General features: G+C 38.8%; 1 protein-coding gene across 1 annotated transcript in view; it reads left to right on the top strand.

Moving 5' to 3' along the window:
• Positions 1-5,240: 5,240 nt before the first annotated feature.
• LOC310952077 (piezo-type mechanosensitive ion channel component 2) overlaps positions 5,241-20,879 on the top strand; it is a gene marked incomplete at both ends in the record, with an annotated part of 36,318 nt that continues 20,679 nt past the window's right edge. The window contains 20 exons of the mRNA XM_083920563.1: positions 5,241-5,304; positions 6,778-6,873; positions 8,492-8,593; positions 8,722-8,767; positions 9,096-9,255; positions 9,346-9,559; positions 9,734-9,947; positions 10,534-10,705; positions 11,289-11,387; positions 11,590-11,631; positions 11,750-11,882; positions 12,039-12,187; positions 14,035-14,301; positions 15,931-16,039; positions 16,260-16,381; positions 17,992-18,051; positions 19,308-19,456; positions 19,693-19,857; positions 20,252-20,293; positions 20,602-20,634. Of these exons, the coding sequence (XP_083776689.1) occupies positions 5,241-5,304; positions 6,778-6,873; positions 8,492-8,593; positions 8,722-8,767; positions 9,096-9,255; positions 9,346-9,559; positions 9,734-9,947; positions 10,534-10,705; positions 11,289-11,387; positions 11,590-11,631; positions 11,750-11,882; positions 12,039-12,187; positions 14,035-14,301; positions 15,931-16,039; positions 16,260-16,381; positions 17,992-18,051; positions 19,308-19,456; positions 19,693-19,857; positions 20,252-20,293; positions 20,602-20,634 (2,438 nt within the window). The remainder of the gene's footprint in view (positions 5,305-6,777; positions 6,874-8,491; positions 8,594-8,721; positions 8,768-9,095; positions 9,256-9,345; positions 9,560-9,733; positions 9,948-10,533; positions 10,706-11,288; positions 11,388-11,589; positions 11,632-11,749; positions 11,883-12,038; positions 12,188-14,034; positions 14,302-15,930; positions 16,040-16,259; positions 16,382-17,991; positions 18,052-19,307; positions 19,457-19,692; positions 19,858-20,251; positions 20,294-20,601; positions 20,635-20,879) is intronic.

The following is a 20,879-nucleotide window of genomic DNA, read 5'->3' as shown; positions in this document are numbered from 1 at the left end:
TTAAAGGGTGGGAGTCACACAGCAGCCGGGTCCGGGGGCGGCCTATCCCCGAGGACACCCCAAACCCTCCAGCACGAACAAACACACGCAGACACATATATTTACACAATAGATTCATGATTAGATATTTAAAAGAGAAGATTGTGATATGTTTAGGGATCTTTTAGGTCAAGGACCCCTTAGCTGAAAGAGCTGATGCAGGGACCCCTACCAATATTGTATTAATTTGACTTACATATTAAACTAGGCCTAACAGCTAGGCTGACCTAAAGCCTATACACACAGCTTTCTATGGTGCACACAATACTAATATATTAGAATGATCATTATTAACATATCCATGTATTTAGACATCATATGTTAATGTTAAACATACATTATGAAGGAACATTGAATCATTCAGCCAAATTGTATCTGTGTGTGGCTACCTTAGTGGCTACCTTGTCTATAAGTCAGTTGAGTCTATCATCAAGGCTGTTTAAAAGTATTTGTTTCCACACATTTATCTTTGCTCATAATACGTCGCACTCATCTTGAAGTATAGGCTATTTTCAGACATATTTTGGAAAACAAGAGAAACCCAAACAATTAGACGGACCCCTGCAGCAACTCAGAGGACCTCCTGTCGAAGATCTCTGGTATAGGTGGCAAATTAGCTTTTTCTGTGTTTCTGATCACTTCTGCTGTGTTTACAAATATTATTGACATCGACCTGTTCAAAGCATATTTTATATCTAAATTGTTTACAGGAGACTTCCAACCGGTCAAGACAGATGGCCGTCCTCCACAGAGCTGGGTCTGTCTGACGTTCCTGTCTGTAATAGGGAAGGTTTCCGTTGCCACCGTACTCTACGGGGGAATTGTTGGGTCTTTGTTTATCATAGAGTGTGGTCTTTACCTAGTCTGTAAAGTGTCCTGAGATAACTTTTGTTATGATTTGGCACTATAAATAAAATTGAATTGAATTGAATTGAATTGAGACATGGGTGAATATCTTGGGGTTGCTCCATCAAGCATGTTTTGGGTGAGGACCCGTCTATCACAGGGAAACATGATGCCCCTGGGCACATGTCTGTTGGACCCCCCCGACCCGCTTTCTCATCATCCACAAAATCGTTAAAATCTAGCTGTCTGACTCTATTGACGCTTCCACAGTATGCCAACTTTGTTAGCATCTACCAGGGAAAATGGGCAGCTAGCTGAAATAAAGGGATTGTTAGCAGCGCCCTGGCAGTCTGAGGCCCCGGGTCAGTGGCCCCTTTGGTCTGGTCCATAATCCAACCATAGGCATCGCTGTGCATGCACAATGTACAGAGTCATTAGATGCACGGTAGTCTGACTGACTGTGGTCTAAACAACCTGTTTATTAGGTAAACAGGTATATCTGCTGCATACCAATATGATGGCCCTGCAATAGATCCTATCTCTGTGAAGCTTATGATATTAGAGATTAGAGATAAAAGGGAGAAAACTATGAAAAAAGTCTGAAATATTCACCTTGTTTTCATATCTTTAATCTTCCTCTGCAGATTAACTGCACTGATGCCGCTTTTACTGCTTAGAAATATCACAGATGTTAATCAAACTCTTTTTACACATCCTTGTCATAAAATGTTTATAGTATCATTAATGTTACAACAAGTTGTTATAAATAAATGCATGTTCATACACAGGTCCTATGATGGTTTTATCATTTTAAATAAATTAACATATTGTTTGCAAAATAAAACATTTGTAAATACCATCAATTACTTTCTGACGCACTTTCTGGGTTAAATTTTGATTTTGTAGTTTGGTAAATTTTAAATTAAATCACAGCTCTTCAAATTTATTATGCTATTAAAGAAAGGTTCATATAGTAACAGGGGCGGGCCACAAGCTCTACTGCTGTTAGGTCTGTTAAACACTAGGTGGCAGCAGTCGTCTAAATCTGAGCAGAAAGTTTGGGGTTCATTTCTTTACCGTAAACTCAACCCCAACAACTGCATAGTTCTCATACAATTCTAGGTTTTTTTCAAAAAGCATTAGATACAAAAGTATTTTCTGAAGTGAACGTTAAATCCATTGCATGTTAAATCTCTCATCTAAATAGTCTGAAATACTCTTGGAGGTACATTTTTTTACATGATTAAAAATATTTAAAATGTGTAATTCAATAATAATGAATAGTTTCTTAACCTTTCACTCCTGCTTTACTGTCATGATAAAAGCTGATTGTGGAAGGACACATTACTTAATTAAGGCTTTTTGTTGAGGCCAACCATAATGTTTCATACTATCCTATACCCAAACCTTCAAAAAGCCGGACAAGGGAGTAGATAATTTGTCGGAGTAATATTAAAAGTGAAATGCATCAGTGAGCGGACTGAAAGCTGTGGCTCTGTACTTGAACCCCCCCGGCTGTCCTCTGGGTTTCGTGTTGTCCTGACCTGACCTGCTGCTCTCTGGAGCTTGAGGCCAAATCGTTCAAAAATCTCTAAGGAGCCGCCTCCCATCTGTTAGACTAACATGAAAAACATTACTGCCACGCCTCTTTTGCCCAGTTTGATTGTATATTTCTCGGTACATCACCTGTATGAAGTATTTTTTAATGGAACGAATCAACTTAATATTAAACCTGAAGCCAAGTCTTAACAGTAAGCGTTAAATCACATCAACATTCCTTCAGTCTGTGCTTGGGTTGTAAACACCGGTTACAAAATGTCAGTGTGTTTGCATAAACAGTCTAGGAATACCATGTTGTAGTGCCCCTTTGTAGAACATGGTTGCTTCCCTTTTAGCTTTTTGTTTTGCTTAAACACACCCTTTCACATGAATGTGTTAACACAAAACATGCATTTGAATTAAAATTGACCAATACTGGCCTCCCACTTTTTGTCTGTTTCCATTGACATTCACAAACCTTTCACTCATTAAATATACTACATACTACAATTTGTTCGGACACACGTTTTGTTTTGTATAAGGTGGCCGTAAGAGGTGCAACAGTGATGTAGGTTGGACAATATGTAAATGTGAGAGGAACTGAAGGGAGATTGTTTTCAGGGCAGCAGATTGGTATTGGTGCAGCACTCGTCTAAACCGGGGAACCATATATGATCATCGGTGCGCCAGTTAGCAATTTTGGCTTAAACAAAACTGGCTACATTCTGAGGAATAGACGTACGCACCTTCTCTTACACACAAGCTGAGCACATATTACGGATCGATATTTGACTCACTCTGAACACACACACACACACACGCACACACGCACACACACACGCACTTTCTTCCCCTGAATCCCCACCACCCAAGACCCTTTATCAGCATGTCCACTAGCAGCTCTTTTTAATTGCGCTGTCATGAAATGTTAGCTTCCTTCTCAGCACTCATTCTCATCATAATCAATTTAGATCTATTGTTCAGGAGTAATTGAGTGTTTTTTTCCTCATGTTGAGTCTGAGGGTTTATCTGTCCACAGAGAAACATCATCTGTAATAATCTACAGACAAATACACACATGAATTTATTAGTTTAGTTAAAAAGGCTAGGGTCATCTGGACTGTTTGTGGTGTTGAAATGATTATTTTTAGATTGATAAATTAGATTATATGGTATTCTGGGCATTTTGTAAAATGAATAAGAAAACTGAAGCTCCTCTTATCTGGATTCCCTTTTTAGTTCCAGCTTTGTAAACCCAAATTTGCTTCTTGCTATTGTATGTTCACAAAATTAGGGCTCCAGCTAATGATTACTTTCTTTGTCAATCATTATCAATAACTATCTAAATTATCGTTTCATCCATAAAATGTCAGAAAATGCTCATCCCAATTTCCTAAAACCCAATCTGTTTTGATTTAACTTTGATTTACTATCAGGACTAAAGAAAAGAAGCAAATCCTCATATATCGGAACTTAGGAAAATTTGGCCTTTTTGCTGTAAAAATTACTTAATGACGATGACACTTAATAATTAACTAATTAATTAATAACAGTCTGAGCCTTTTTTGGGTGGATGTACATTGATGGTGCAGAGTTGCCCTGCTGGATTGAATTATAGCCTGCTTTGCAGCGGCCGGGCTGGCCAGGCTCAATACTGGACCAATTTAAAAAAAAGCTGTTGCCTTGTGTCCCTTACATAGAAATACACGAGGAAACAGGGTCTTATTTGGCACAATGTATTTGCACCCAGATCATGGAGAAGTGCCCAGTGCATCCAGGGAAGCCTGGGAGTCTGGCTTTTTGTCAACTTTTTGTCAACCAATACTCCAGACACAGTCAGAGCTGCTATTTTAGCAGGTTTATGTTGTTAGGAGAAAAAAAGTGCAATTTGATACACATGAGCATCATATTAGATTTCCCTTGGTGGGTGGTGCAATGTTTTGCTTTTCTCCTTTGGAGTAAAGTTAATGTTTTTGCTCATCTCAGTTCTCGCATTGATCATTCCTCTGTAGTCACACCAGCTCTTAATGGCCTCACAGCCATGAATATTAGATACACTTCCCTTCACCCCACAGAGCAAATATGATGAGCCAGCCTGACGCGGCTGTACGGAAACAAACACAGTGCTGTATGAGTATGTGTCTGGGTTTCAGAAATAAAGAAATCAGGCTGTTGTTTCAACATAATGCGTGAATGAATGCAAAGATGCCTGCGTGAACAAGCAGAAACAAAAAACTTTGAAGCACAATTCCTGTCAAAGCCGTCATAATATTATATCAAAAGTCAGTTTGTCTCTGCTGTTGCTGTTTGTCTGCCGGGTTTTATATATTAGAAGAATGTTTTTGCAGTCATGTAGTGATAGGCAATATTCTCCTGAGTGAGATTAGCGTCAGTATGAGTATAGTAATATAGATGTTGTGTTACAACCCATTATGTCTGGGAGAGAGATATAGAGAAAGAGAGGTGAGGGAGGGAAATGAGGGTGTGACAGAGATAAAAGCAAAGAGTGGAGGGAGTCATCATATTCACACAATTTTAAAACAAGATTCTCTCCTCTCTCGGTGCTGCTCATCACTGGACTGACATCGTCTTGTTTTAGTTTGAGTATGTTGGATTTTAACTATATTTCCTGTATTCTCACTTCTGTATTGGAGGATGATTTGACGGAGGCTTCACACACGTTCTTCTGAGAAATGTACGAGCAGGTTGGAGTTTCCCCTCCACATTGCTAAGACATTTACACATTTGTGTGGGCATTTAGAGGGAGATAGCATTTAAAGGAACTGTGTGGGTGTCTCTGACACAAAGAAGGAGACATGGCAGGGGACCTCGTGGTCGGGATGCTCTATAACTTGTTTCTACCACTGCTCCTGCTGACTGGTGAGTTGATGTCTTTTAAATGGTCTTATTTCAAATTAATTTGTGCTGATATAAACTTCATTTGTAGTGTGTCCCTCTCCAGAGTTCAGTTACAAAGGATAGAGGTCATATTATGTTGAAATACACAAATGGTATTTCTGCAGCAGTTTCAGGTCTTGAGATCATAGTAAGACTAATCTTTAGGTGTCTAGTAAAGATGCTGTAAAATCCTGCTGATTCCTAATCCTAAATCAAACAATCTTGAATTATTTTCCCACAAACAAATTTCTGTGGTGGCTGTTATCTTGGTATGGTATTAGCATTAAGTTAATTTTAATATATTGGTTCTTTCCTCCGTTCAGTGGAAACAGGTTGTATTGAAGACGGTGAATCGATGAGCTGGAGTTATTTTAGTAAAGCGAGTACATGTGTGCTTACTGTTGTAGACAGCAAGACTTTAACTTAATAGCACTGAGGAAATGTACAATACTGATCCCGTTTCAGAGATATGCATTCATATCTTACAGTATCTGCGCTGAGTCTCGAGTGTTAATATCAAATCAGCGTTTTGTAAGAAGCCGTGTGTGCCGCCAGTCCAGGTCTGAGATAGACCCGACCACAGAACATTTACCTGAGCTCTATTTTTGCATCTACTGTGATTTGAATAGTGAAGTTGATGCTTAACATCACAAAATGTGAGTTTTTTTTTTTAAATTAAAACATTTAATTTGATGTCAGGCAAGTTATATGTTGTTGCCGTGGTGTTGTTGTGACGAATGACAAGGTTATTTAACTTCACTACATTTCAGTGGCAAATATTTTACTTACTAAATTACTAGTTACTTTGCAGATTCAGATTAGTAATACAAAATATAGTGATAAATTATAATTGGATACAACTTTTTGAGAGAGTGAAGAGTGAATGAACACATCTTCCCATGCAGTAAATAAAGTCATTAAAAGTAGCTACATCTTTACCAGCTGCAACATTTAAGTGAACACATTAATGTATCAATAATTATAATAGAATAATATAATATGTATAATTGTAAAAAAGGCCATTCTGCATAAAATGTATTTTTACTTTGGTATTTTAAGTATATTTTGATGCTTATACTTTTGTTTTTTTATTTAAGTAAAATCTTGAATGCTATACATTTACTTGTAACACTAAACTTGTAACGCAGTATTAATACTTTGAGTTTATTAAGCTTTTTTAAGTATAATAATTAAGTGAGTACTTCTTAAACCACAGGTTTCTCTGTCAGTGTTAACGCTAAGACACACCACAGGATGGTTTTGAAGAGCTGTGGTAATTTCATTTTTAAATTCATTTGTATTAGTTGACAAACAGGTACACCTACACTTTCATAGGTCATTTGCTTTTTTCTTTAGTTGTTAATGTGACCAGTTTGTCGCAAATAAGTTTACGAAGTGAATGAATAATTTCTATCAAACAGATGAAGTGTATGTGTTCTTTTCTTTGCACCACAGCGTCTTCGGTCCGCTACAATGGTCTGTCAGTGATGTATTTCCTGTTTTTGCTCACCTTGCCGCTCCTGCCGAACCCCAGCCTGGTCACCATGAAAGGTGAGAGGGGCTCCAGAGACAAATTACATCACATTTATAATTTTACAGGTTCCTACTCTGACACAGTTATAAAATGTAAAAGTCTTACACCTGCTTGACTTGAAATTTAGTCAAAATGATGTTGTTAGATCATTAGATTAAGATCATTCCACCATGTTACAAATAATTCTCATTGAAACAGAAGCAAATGGTAATTTCCTCTATTATTAAGGTAGTTTGGAGCAAACATTTTAATCTTGTGAAGTATTTAGAATAATGTACAGCAAACATTTCCTGTGATATTCTATATTAAATTCAAGATTGTGTATATTTTGTACAGCATTGTTTGTTCTGCGTGTGCTTTAATGCCAGACACAGATCTGAGTCCAATAAAACAATTCAAACTTAAATTGGTAAGTTCGCTGAAGAGTAAACTGTTAAATTATGAAGATATACTTGTAATTGTGCGTCAGAGTTTGATGTGGAAAAACAAAAGAGGGAGAGGAGCGGAGATAAAGCACAAGAGATTATAATGAGTAAGTAAGCGTGTTTGTGTGTGTGTGTGTTTTTTCTGTATTGATCACTGCATTCTGATGAATTAAAGTCTCTGTACCCCTCCCTCAAAGTACTTTGTAAAGGGGATGTGGTTGGAACGGTCAAATCTATTATACATAGCCTGGTAATTACAGTTAGGAATTAAAAAGATGTGAAGTCAGCATTTTGACAGCATTTTTTTTCTTTCACTTGCAATCCCTCAATTTAAAAACTGTTTGCCTTTCAGCTCGTCTTTTAAAGCTTCATAGATCCCCCAGTTATCTTCATCTCCCTGTGATCTGACTCTCCTTGGACTAAGTGGTCAAGTGTGTGTACATCCTGTGTTTTTTTAATACATCCACATACTTGTGTGTATGTGGGAAGCAGAGAGGTTTAAGTGAAACGAAGCTTTTAGTAAAAAATCTGAACATTTGCAGGCTCAGCTAATGTTGTGCCACATCAGCTATTAATGCTTTTGTATCTCCAACCTTTTGATTACAAGCATCAAACTCTAGACTGAGATTGTGAACTGTTGCATTTCTTAAAAAATAACAAATTGTAAAACTACCAAATATGTTTTTATTAACGCGAGTTCAGTAGAAACAGTGATGCATTACAGTAGCTTCCTTTTCTGTAACAAAACTACAAACTGAAAACACACAATACACACACAACCAATCAAACTAACATGATTGGACTAACAGTGTTCTGTTTGTGTTTACTTCCACTAAAAATAACCATGGTCGACTAGTTTGACGAAGCCTTAGCTGTTTATGTGCAATACTTTGATGCTTCATCACCTCTTCATTCACATCCCATCATCTTTTCTTCCTCCTGTCCAAAAAGCACAGCAGTACACCTTCCTCCACATTTGTATATTCTGTGGTCATGGGAACGCTCTGATAAGCTTTATTTCGCCCCCCTATAGACTGTTGTTTGTGTCCTCCTTGTTAGTACCTTCACCGGGAATGCACGTTTGTCTGGGCCAGGTGTTGCATTTGTGTCCACGTACTTGTGTGGAACATGTGCTTGCACTATTAATAATAATGTTCATTTTAAAATACTTAAAGTACATTTGTTTACTCTCATTCTTTGCTCTATTCAGGTAATACAGGTCAGTTCTTGCGGCTGATCGTCTACACTAGTTTGACCCTTCTGACCCTGCAGTGCTTCATGCAGATCCCCTTCGCCTACATCCCTCCGCATGGTAAAAACTAACTTGTGACACTTCACTAACTTAATAGTGTATTCGGAAAAAAAAAACATTTTCATCAGATTTCAGAAAATATTGATTGAATTGACTGTGAAAGGGGACATTGTCATTTTTTTAAACAGTTAGTGGCCACTGGGAAGATGTCCTCTACCATTTGGGCATTATAAGGTAAGGGAGCACACTGACATTAATATTTTCAGGGAACATATCAGTGCTTATGCAATTTTGCATATCTAAACATCAAATGACATCTTCTTTACATTACTTCTAACAATTTTAGATTGCTTTCCTATCTTTTAGACAGCTTTCTATGAAAATCATACAAATTTTTTTTATTTTTGCTGTCAGTGTTATTTGATAAAGCAGTACCAATAATGTAATGGAGGAAATGGAAACTACAAGTTTACTATCTCAACAAAGTCTTAATTTTCCCACTTTCTGGAATGAATAGATATCAGTGGAGCTCAAACCTAAGTCAATCCTCTTGTGTTTCCAGATTCAGCTCGGTTGACGCTGGGAACATTGTGCGTCTCCTGGCCCCAGATGTGGGCTTGCTCTTCTCTTCCCTCTTTGTAGCGAGGCTGTGCAAAAAACTCCTGCGCCCTGTGCCCCAAGTCAGTCTGCATGAGAACGGAATACCGCCGTCTGACCCAGAGGTAACCGTGGGCACACGTCTAATGTTATAACTTTACAATGCGTTAAGACAACACATTGACATCAATGGGATTGTTTCATGGGTCTGGCAGGAAGTGGAAACCTCTGAAACAGAGTCTGAGGAAGGAAGTGACACAGAGGGCTCGTCCTTTGACAGCTCAGATGAGACTACGGTGCCGGTTCAGACGGGTCCGCCCCAGTTTGTCCAGAAGCTGATAGTGTTTGCAGCCGGACTCAGGCTGCTACTGTCAGCAATCATGAACACCGCGGGGAAAGTGGTGGTGACTTTACTGCTGGGGCTGGCAGGTAAAATACAGCAGCATGAGCATGAAGGTGTATTGCTGTTTTAAAGTGTTAAGAAAATTTGTCTACTTAACTTTTTTTTCTCTTGCTTGTCATACTTAAAGAAAAAGACTTGCACGGGTGCACGGGACGTTATAGCGTAGCTCCTCTCAGGTGTGTGTGTGTGTGTGTACACAGGTATCACACTGCCATCCCTCACCTCGGCTGTGTATTTCGGGGTGTTTCTCGGGCTGGTGTGGTGGTGGGTGTTCAGCCGCTCCATCAGCCTGCTACTCTTCAGCTCTCTGTGTGTGATGATGGCCATTTTCAGTGGAGGACACCTGCTGGCTCTGTACCTTTACCAGCTCCCTCTGTCCCAGCAGCTTGTACCACCAGAAGATGTCTACGCCAGGTACAAAAGTCATTCAAAAGTAGGATTAGACTGATTTATCAGACTGACCTGGTGTTTATTTTATTATTAGATAAAAAACAATTTCATGCATCTTATCCCACTTCAAAACAAAACAAAAATGTTGTCTCACAGTTCTTTCTGTTAATTACTGAGAACAAATGTTTTAATGCAAAGTGCATCTTCATCAGCATCAGGTCATCAAGGTAAACTCTGCACCTATTTTCATTTGTTCTTGACTTATCTTCAATTACAGCAAATATGGATTTATTGCCATTTAAATTTACTTTGCATTCACTTAGGCTTTTCTACGTTTGCATTTTCATTATATAGTATAGGGTGTGAAGATGAAAAAAGGCACAAATTTTATCCAGGTAAAAATTTGGATCTTAGTCTAATGGCTTTATTGAATTGTCCTTTACCTTCTTCCAGGTTGGTTTATCTCTTTTGCACTCTCCTTAAAGTCTGACTATATACAAGCTCACATTTATTCAGTCCTCCCTCCACTGTAACTCTGTCTCTCATTATCTCTCCTTTCATTCTTCCCTTTCATCTCCATCCTGCACTCCTTGCCCTCCACCTGTCCTAGGCTGTTTGGTATGACAGGAGTGGTCAGAATCAACAGTTCACGCCCGCACACTCTTTGTCTGCACCCAAATGTCAGCTGGCCTGACTTCATCAACCCTTTGGTTCTACTGCTGCTCTACTACACACTGGTGGCTCTGCTGCACAAATGGGTCCACATCACGGAGGAGGCTTGTGTGAGTGTATTTGTGGGAATTATGTTCTGTTAGATATTGTAAGTGTGTGTTGTTAGTGCTTCAGTGGATATTTTATGTAGGATTCAATATCAATATCCTTCATTCAACCAGGTAAAAAACTAATTGAGATTAAAGACCTCTTTTCCAAGAGTGACCTGGCAAAGTTGGCAAAATCATCATGGTTACACACACAACACCAATAAAATATGATTACACAATTACAATTAAAAAAGGGAAAGTGGGATAACAAGATTAAACAGTGCAATGACAAGATCCGATTGAGCTTATTTCTCTGTTTTTTAGAATTGCCTTGAACTCCCCCAGAGTTACAAGACCTGTCAATTTCAAGTCCTTCTGCACATTGTTCCAGGGAGACGGGACAGAAGAATAATATTTTGAAACCCAATTTCAATTTCAGCTTAGAAACGTAGATGATCTTGTCACTAATTTACTACTGACAGTATGATATCTGCGTCATATATTATATTACTACTGCGACTTGTGCATGATGCATGAACTTCACACCATGATCAGATGATATTAACTTACGTGACAGACTTTTAACAGCAGTTGTGTTTCTCAGGAGACTGTTGAGGATGTGGAGTGTGAGAGTCCAGTAGAAAGTCCAGATGCTCCTCCAAGTTTCTCCAGGGTCATCTACATCTCAGGAGATAAGCAGGAGGTAACCTACAAACACAGATATGTTTCTCCTCAATGGTACTGTTGGATCATAGGAATATTGTTAATGTATTATGTCAGTTATCAATATTCTACTGTTGTGCTCATTGTGAGTTCTGGATAACAATATCATCTACACATTTGTAATGGCATCATAGCTTTACTGCAGTATTTCATGACCAACCTAAGATTCTCTGTATTTCCAGCTTTTAAGCAGCACAGATGATGAAACCTATTTACCTGACGAGGTAAGTCACTTTACTGAAGAATCTTGTTTTCAAGATAAATCACATTTTTGACTGATAATTAGCTCACCCGTGTGAATACTAGGCTAAATTTACAGTATGATGCACTCTCTTTCCTCAGCCAATGATTTTAATGGAGGACAGTTCCTGGCAAGATGTCGATAGAACTGATCTGGGATCTCTGTTAGATGGGGCAGGGTACACAGACTGTTACCCTCCACCACAGTATGAAGGCAAAGACTCCCCATCACATGGTAATTATCACACTTTAAACTTTAAATGACCTCAGCAACAACTGCTTCCATTAATTTGTATATGTAGGGTATGTGCAGTTGTTGTAAAACCTCAGCAATAGTTATATTATTCTGTTTACTAAACTCTAACTGTTTCCTCCCTTGTGTTAGAGACAGAAAGTGAAGGAAAAATGGGGGTGAAGTGTAAAGAGGACCTGATCAGTCTTACAGAGGCCTTGCCTCCGCCCTCAGGCCCCAGTGGCCTGGTCATCTTTGGACGGCTGGTGCAAAAACACAGCTATGTCAGCGCCCTTATCATCATGATGGTAAATTATACTATCAATGATTTGAGCATGTGTAGCAAGTCTTCAAGCAACTGTGATTGTCATGGTGGTCGACAGTCAGGAGATAACAAATATCTGTAAAAGGAAACATGTTTCTGGAGTGTAGTTTGTAGGTGTAGGTCAGTCAGTACTCAGTAACCTACTGTATAAAGATCATGAGGAGGATTCATATATGCTACAGTAGTGCAGGGGACCAGCCAAAGAGGCTGGTAGCCTATAGTGATGGACCGATACATCGGCCGGCCGATAGCTGCGTTTTTTACTTGTATAGTTTTATAGAGGTTTCCCAGCAACATTTACAGACAGGCGTCCACAAGCAGCTCCGTTTGCTGGAGACGCTTTTTTTAGTTCAATAAATGTTCCTTTTTAAAAAAATTGAGACTCGTAACATTTGTGACCATCATTGTGTAATTTCTATGATGTAAATTGAGGGAGCAAAAGTAGTATCCTCCAAATATCGGCTCAAGAAAACCGGCGGTCCGTATCAGTCATCGGCTAAGGCTGAAGGAAAAAAAATCGGTACCGGCCCTAAAAAGATATATCGGTTGATCCCTAGTAGCTATAAATTAATTTTAATTAGAATGTCTATTACAAACGCCCACGGTAAAGTAGATTTGTTTAGACATTTTTTAACTGTCTATTGTAATGCCATATACATTACATGTGTTATAATGTCAATTATTTAATGATAGTGAAAGAAAAGTTATTTTCCAGAGCCAAAAGGTGATGTCTTCAAATTTCTTGTTTTGTCAGAACAACAGTCCAAAACCCCAAAGTGATTAAATTTACAAAAAACAAGTGACATTAGAGAAGCTGGAAAAGAGAAATGTTTGTTTATAGTAATTCATTTTCTTTGACTGACTAACATTTTAGTTAGTCAGTTAGTTAGTTGGCTAACTTAAGCTATCTATGTTAACTAGTTAGCATGCTAATAACACCATTCTAGTGGTGTCACCAGTCGGACAGTTTTTGGGTAAATTATAACTAACTTTCTGTTGAACCTACGAATATACATGGTGGTGTAATGTTTTGAGTTAATTTAATGGTGTACAACTATAGTCTAACTTCTTATCTTTGTAACCATATATCGTTTTAACAGACTAATTTACCTTTGTGTTTACGAGAGTGGTCAAAAGGATGCTAACACCGGTGAATTAGCCTCTCGGCCCTGGTCGGACACCCCGATCTCCTGGCCGTAAACACTGGGAGCTGCTGGTCGTCCCCATTAACATCAATGCTGTCAAAACATCCAGGAACATGTTTCAGAATAAAATGATATGCTTAAACAGCTCCAAAATATGCCGTAAACTCTAATTAATTTCCATTTTTAATGTAAACCACTACCTGAGCCGCTCAGGTTGAGAGTCGCCCAAATGTTCTGACTGCTTTCTCTCATCAGCGTCACTTTATTTTACTAATTTGACAAGTAAATGTTCATGTACAAATATGAAACTTCACTTGTAGATTCTTAGAAGTGTTTAAATTAATTCTACTTAATGACCACCGAGTAAAAGCAACACGAAAAGACCGGAAACTGCGGCAGACTGGATCCGTCCGGATAGGGCTAATACCGGCGTCCGACAGGTGACACATTCCCTTATAAGTTAATAAATATTAAAAACAATATTATTGTTATTTCGACACTTTGTTTTGTAGTCTAGCCAACCAGCTGGTATTACATCTATTAGGTTGAAAACAGCCGTTTAAATATGTTGTAAGTTAGTTAACGTTAACTCAACAATGTCGTACGCTAACGTTAGTTCGGTAACCGCCAAAACTCTTTGGCTGAAAATGCAGGAAAAGTGTGAAACATCTGTGTGTATGTTCAGGTGTGGAGTATCACCTACAACAGCTGGCTGACTTTCGCCCTGCTGGTGTGGTCCTGTATCATTTGGATGATGCGAGACCGGCGCCGCTACGCCATGATATCCGCCCCGTTCCTGGCCGTCTACGGCACCGTGCTGCTGGTGCTGGGCTTCCTGAGCGGGCTGCGCCTGAGCCGGGCCGAGCTGTTCCCGGGTCTACCCCCGGCTGTGATCATGGACTTCGACCTGAACAGCTACCACCCTGCGCCCTGTGTCCACCTGGGAGCAAAGGTGAGGCAGAGAGGGGGGAAATTAAATGTTGTTGGCCTCAATTAATATTTTTAGACCTTGCACCATGAGCCGCTGAGCAAGGCACCGCGTTGAAACTGCTGTAAACTGCATTGTTGTGGTAAAATATCTTTCATTACAGCTTAATAAAACAGCAAATAAATAAATGAATTCTCTAATGCTTCCCTAAAGGACATATACACAGAACAATCTATGGGAATTATTTAAATTCAAGCAAAACTTAAATATTCAATGCATATTCATCTTCACAGATACAAACTACAAGACTGAAACCTTAGATTTGGACATTTTTTGCTTCCTTGCCCTGTGAAAACATGGTAAAGCTAATTTACACTGAATCTTTGGACTATACATGGTGCTTAAAACAGAAACAATCTATGGAGATTCATTTAAATTGGATACAACTTTAGTATGCAGGGCGTGTTCATCTTTACAGCTACAAACTACAAGATTAAAACCTTAGCAATCTACATTTTTTTACACTTACTTAATTTGAGAAAACACGAGTAAAAGAGGGATACAGCTGCTAAAAATGGCATATTTAGGTCTAATAAGGAGCCTCTGGGTTTTTTTTTTATCTCACCTGCACAATTTGTTTCTTTTTAAAATTTCCCTTTGTCTGTATTTGTTATTTATGTTGCTTGTGCTTTTGTTTGTTTTCAATTCAATTCAATTCAATTTTATTTATAGTGTCGAATCATAACACAAGTTATCTCAGGACACTTTACAGAGTAGGTAAAGACCACACTCCACACCCTATAACAGACAGGAACGTCGGACAGGCCCAGCTCTGTGGAGGACGGCCATCTGTCTGCACCGGTTGGGGAGGAAGAAAAGGAGAGAGAAAGAGAGAAAAGACACACATTTTTATTGTCCAATTAAATAAATTAACTTAAGAAGAACTGCTAATCCAACTCTTTACACATTTCCCCATTGATAGAGCTCATGTATAACGTTAGTTCTTCCATGTTAAAGCACCCAAAACTTGATTTTACATGTTAAGTATTTCTCCATCAAATTAATTAAGCAGCACATGTATCTGCAAAAATATCTTACTTATGCATTACTAAGTGTTTATCATGGTTAAACGTAATCATCCTGACAGTTGCATCTTACTGGCAACAATAACATGGACCAGTGAACACAGAGAAAACAGGAATGCAGAAATAGCCCCATACAGAATACACCTGGATTGATCAATCTATGTCTGATAATAGTGTTTTCATGTATGATCCCATCACTTATAGTAAGAACCTGATTAAGAAAATGTTTTGTTCTGGGTCTTTAAAGCAGATGGGACAGGGCACTTACTTCATGTGCTTACATTTACAGAAATCGTCCATCCCTTTACACGGCTGTCTCTTTCAGATCAATAAATTCAGTTTAAACCTGACTCCTAATCAAACAATAACTTTTTACCCACACCCACAGATTATAGTCTACTAGTCTATAAGACTACATAATTATTTTTTTGCAACACATTCTCACGGTAGCCAATTTTCTTGCAGTAGTTGTTCCACAAATATGAATCTAACTACTACTATAGCAGATTGTAAAACTGTGCATGTACACTGCACGTTTTGTACTCATGATACACTGTGTGTGCCGCAGGTCTTCTACAGTTTCAGCTTTTGGTTGATGTTTCGTCAGCAGCTAAAGGAGAGACAGGAGGAGCTGAGTGTGAAGGACGAATCTCTAGATGAAGTCAAAGTCGTGCCACGTAATTTATTTTCTAATTGCTTTGTCAAAGGTTATAGCCACTGTGTTAGAGAATAATATTTAGTTTGGAGTTATGCAAAACATCCTGACATGTAGCCAGGCTATGTGACTGACTAAAATGAATGCTCAAATGTCTCCCTGTTTCTCATCCTATTCTCCTTCGGTCTCTCTGTTGCCCCTTCTCCTCCTCATCCTTCTCTTCTTGGTTTCGTCCACGTCAGACGAGGAAAGTCCGCCATCACCTCTGGCAGCAATGGTGATCTCAGGAGTTAAAGGGACGCTGGTGAAATACTGGATCCTCTTCTGCTGCTCCATGTTCTTTGTGGTCAGCTTCTCTGGAAAGGTATTTATTGAAAGACTTGGAAGAAGTCCTGTTCATGACATGTGTCTGATCAAACTTCCCTAAACACGTCACCCATGGGCCAACGTCGCTTGATAAGAAGTCAGGAAACTAAAGTAAATGTCGCTGTTATAAGAATGGCATTATAAGATGCACACTTGAATCATTCTGCTTAAGGATTCATGGCAAACACATCGTTATTTGTTTTGATAATCTTTCCTCAATATTGTCACCATTTTGACCAGATTTTCCCACAGTGATAATTTAAAGTCTCTGTAATGCAATCAGTCACTATTTCACTTCATACAATGTTTGTCCCTGTCAAACATCTACCAGGAAAAAAATACACTCTATAATCTTCTGAAGATTAGGTAAACAATTATGACATAATTCATTACAAAACTCTTACAGTCACAGTACTTAAGAATGTGTTCATGATTGTAAAAGTGATACAAATGAAGAAGAGTAAAAAAAAGCAAATATGATGATGATTTTCAGTTTGGTTTTCCTTAAAGAATGTGTATGCACAGTATATTTATGTGGGAGCCATTAATATAAAGTTAATGTAACGACTCAAAACACAGAACCCAAGAGCACGACTTCAGACAGAGTTTGCTGAGTGTCAGAAATCTTTTAATCAGCCCAAAAACTAAAACAAGGGACAAAAACCTGACCAGCAGATCAGCTGGACAAAACTGAGAGGGACGGCAAAAGTCTTCAGGCAGGCAGAATCAAACAGGCTGGTGAATGCTGGACAGCTAGACATGAAACTATAGACAATGTGGCAGAGGTTAAATGAATCTGGAGCAGGATAAAAATGAGTAGCTGTTGAGGATGATGAGATCCAGGTGTGCACATGGGCACTGAAGCTCAGGTCAGGGGAATGAGGTGAATCAGGATCTGTATGACAGGAGTAAAATGGGGAAATTCAGTTTTTTTTAACCTGGACCCTATTTTCCCATGTATTTCTGTGTAAGTAAGTAATGGCAACAACGTTTTTCTTGACACTGGTCCAGTATTGAGCGCTATCGCTGTATTCTGGCTGCCGTGAACCAGGCTACAATGTAATGTAATGGGGCACTTGCGTACCAACAATAAACGTGCTCTTTAAATGTTTTGTTTTTTTTACCACTGACAGGCTCAGATTGGTATCACAAGGGTCTGACTGTATTATGGAAAGATGTTGAAGTCTTGTTCGGAAATCGGAGTGGGACTTTAGAGAAGGAGAGTATTGTGAAGTGTAGCTTTGTGTTATCTAAACGATTTCTGATAAAAAATAATGGTTTCCCATCTTTCGACAATGTATTTAGACACTTCTAATAACAATCTGGGCCTGTCAGTGGCAAAAGCAGTACTTTTAGTTGAGATACATTGTTGGTGCACAGGTGCCCCCATTACATTGCAGCTGGACCAATGTTTTTTTTTTTAATTGTTGCCGTTAGTCACTTGCACATTAAAAAAATTACTAAAATATAAATCAATTTGCTGCAGTGTCAGCATTTTTGGTCCATCTTTGGTAGACTTCCTGCATGTCAAGCAAATAAAAATGAACTGCCCATCATATTTGCTTTTATTTAAATCGATCTCATCTTGACCTTGTTTCACTTGTTTAGGTGGTTGTCTACAAGATCCTCTACATTGTCCTCTTTCTCTTCTGTGTTGGTCTCTACCAGGTTAGTGTTTTTAGTGATCTGGCTGGACAGCTAACAATAGCTAACATACGTTTGTCTGTCATTTGACATTAACTTAAATAAGTGATTTTATTTATCCAACGTATCCAGTTATGCTCTGACTTACAGAGCACTCTGCGTCTCATATCATCATTACATGTATGTTACTTCTCTGTGTGAAAATGGGCTATTATACATTTATTCTCTGAGTAGATGATGGGTGGAAATTTGATATTTAGATTGCAGGGCTCAATAGTGGCCTAAAGTGGAGAGGAAATCTGCTTTTATAGATGAGACGTTGTTGCATAACACACAATGCCACTAAAGTGTCAGGTTCATCTTACTCTGTAATGTGTTGATTCCTAAATCATCATCGGTGAATCTTTCAGCTGTTGTTTGTGCATGAACGCTAAGCTTTTATATAAACGCAGCGAAGGCACACACAAACAGAATATGTGCCGCTCAGCTACTATTTTACAGTTAAAAGTATTGATTATGACTCATAAACTCATACACAGTCTCTTATTTTGCTGCTGTTTTCAGGCTTTTTCTCCCCCATCTTATGTTTCTGCTGACCTTTTAGAAACACGGTAGGCACTTACAGGAAAGCCTAATGGCTGTGAAAGGCGACGTAAGACAAGACACTATTTGTCTGTTTGGACAACATCAGCACACCGTGGTGTTTTACATGCTAAATTGTGGGATGAAAGGAATATAGGCATCCCCCCAACACGAACCTTCATAGTTTCTGTCCAAGCTCGACCAGAGTCTGGACCATGGTGCAGAGCCTGATTAAAGAAACTCAATTTCCACTGTAGACAATAGTCAAATGTCAATATTCAAATGAACAGTATAGGTTAATGTTTATAGCACAAAAAAGTCTTGCTCAACTGCAAATAAAAAAAAAATAAAACACTGGGAAATTTGTGCGCACCTGGCCTGATTCAAGCCCGGAGAACTTTTGAGATATTACAGCCCAGCCAGGTTCGGGCAGAGAATCAAAGCTCTAAAGCTGTTATTACTGATGTTTACTTGTTTGTAAAGCACAACATTCAGGACAAACTGTGTTTTACAGTGTTTTGTCTGATTGCTGGAGGTCAAAGTCATGAGTTCCGAATGAGTAACCCTGACACCGGCCAATATAAAAAACAGAAACAAGGAGTGAAATTACAGTGGGTGAAAATATTGAGGTTAAGCGTGATCTGTAGCTTCGAAGAAAAGGATACCGTATCACTCAGGTCTGTTTTCTCTCCCTTCAGATCCGTTACGACGTGTGGCGTCGGCTCCTGAAGACGTTCTGGGCGGTGGTGGTCGGTTACTCCATGGTGGTGTTGATAGCCATCTACATGTACCAGTTTAGAAGTGTGTCAGGGCTGTTCAGGCAGATCATGGGCATGTCCGAGGAAGGGTGAGTTTCTGTGTGTGTGTGTGTGTGTGTGTGTGTGTGTGTGTGTGTGTGTGTGTGTGTGTGTGTGTGTGTGTGTGTGTGTGTGTGTGTGTGTGTGTGTGTGTGTGCGCGTGCGAGTTTGTGATTCAAGTCAAGAGAGTCAAGAAAATTCCCTGTGTTTGTTGGTGAGTTTTGTCAGATAGCAGGGTTGACCCTTCTCGTTAGTTATCATATCTTATCACCTGTCGACTTCTCAGTCTTCGTGACCTGGGTTTGGAACGGTACGACACAGTGGAGCTGTTTGCACGTATCCTGCTTCCTGCTGTGTTCCTATTGGCTTGTATCCTGCAGCTGCACTACTTCAACTCAGACTTCCTGACTCTCACTGACCTCGACAACGTACCTGTCAGAGAGGCTTCCAGGTGAGATATATAATAAAAATAAAACATATGCCAAATAATGACCGTCAAGTTAAATATATCTGGCAAGTGGAAATAAGATCACTTGTATTACGAATTTTTTTTTTACTGCGAAAGTCTTTTAAGTTAGTTACATCTGGTCTTTGTTAAACAGCCAACATGGCAAAATGTATGTGTAAATGAAAGCTGTTATATTCAAAACAGTACAAGTAAAGAAATTAATTAAAGCTTCATATAAACCAGGAGGCTACCATTGATGAATGGACGTGCCATTCTTTCTTGGATGTTAAAACAAGCATTTGCTTTAATTTTTGTGTGTACTTGTGCGGTTGACTTCTAAACATGTTGCATATCTCTGTTTGTCTCATTTGTCTCCTCCATCCTCCTCTCCACCCAGAGAAGAAGAGCTCAGGAGTTCAGTCAACGTGATTTCTGAGACGTAGGAGCTGCATTAACTCCTTCATAAATGTTTTCTTGTACTCACCTTTCAGATGGCTCATCACAATTAACTGCATCTTACATAGCTGATGTATTTCTTATAGATATATTCAATGTTTAATCAGCGAGTGGACCACAATCGGTGTAAATGTATTTAATCTTAGACATAGATATACCAATGAGTTCTGCTGAGGTTGTGTTAAGATAATAATCACTGAGCTAATTTAAGACGTAGCAGTTAAATCGTTTGACCTTTCTCAGTGTTCATCACAGTAACGTTCACACAACTCTCTTTTATTTAATTTCCAGTATTAAAGAAAACATTGAAAAGTTCCAGAAAAGGTAAGACTACTCTTGATTATTGTTGTTTAGTCTAATTGATCAGTTGTTGTGTCTACAGTATATCCTGTATTATACGTACGTATTTCAAATCAAATCAAATCAAATCAACCTTTATTTATATGGCGCTTTTCATACAGAAAAGTATCGCAAAGTGCCTCACAGAGATGTACAGAAAAAGAGAAACATCAAATAAAATCAGGAGAAGAAAGTTAAAAGAACCCAACCCTCCCACAGTCATGCACAGA

This window comes from Echiichthys vipera, assembly GCF_963691815.1.
Source record: "Echiichthys vipera genome assembly, chromosome: 9".
Taxonomy (NCBI): domain Eukaryota; kingdom Metazoa; phylum Chordata; class Actinopteri; order Perciformes; family Trachinidae; genus Echiichthys; species Echiichthys vipera.
The sequence above is the reverse complement of the archived record's forward strand: the minus strand, read 5'-3'. Positions and strand labels throughout refer to the sequence as shown.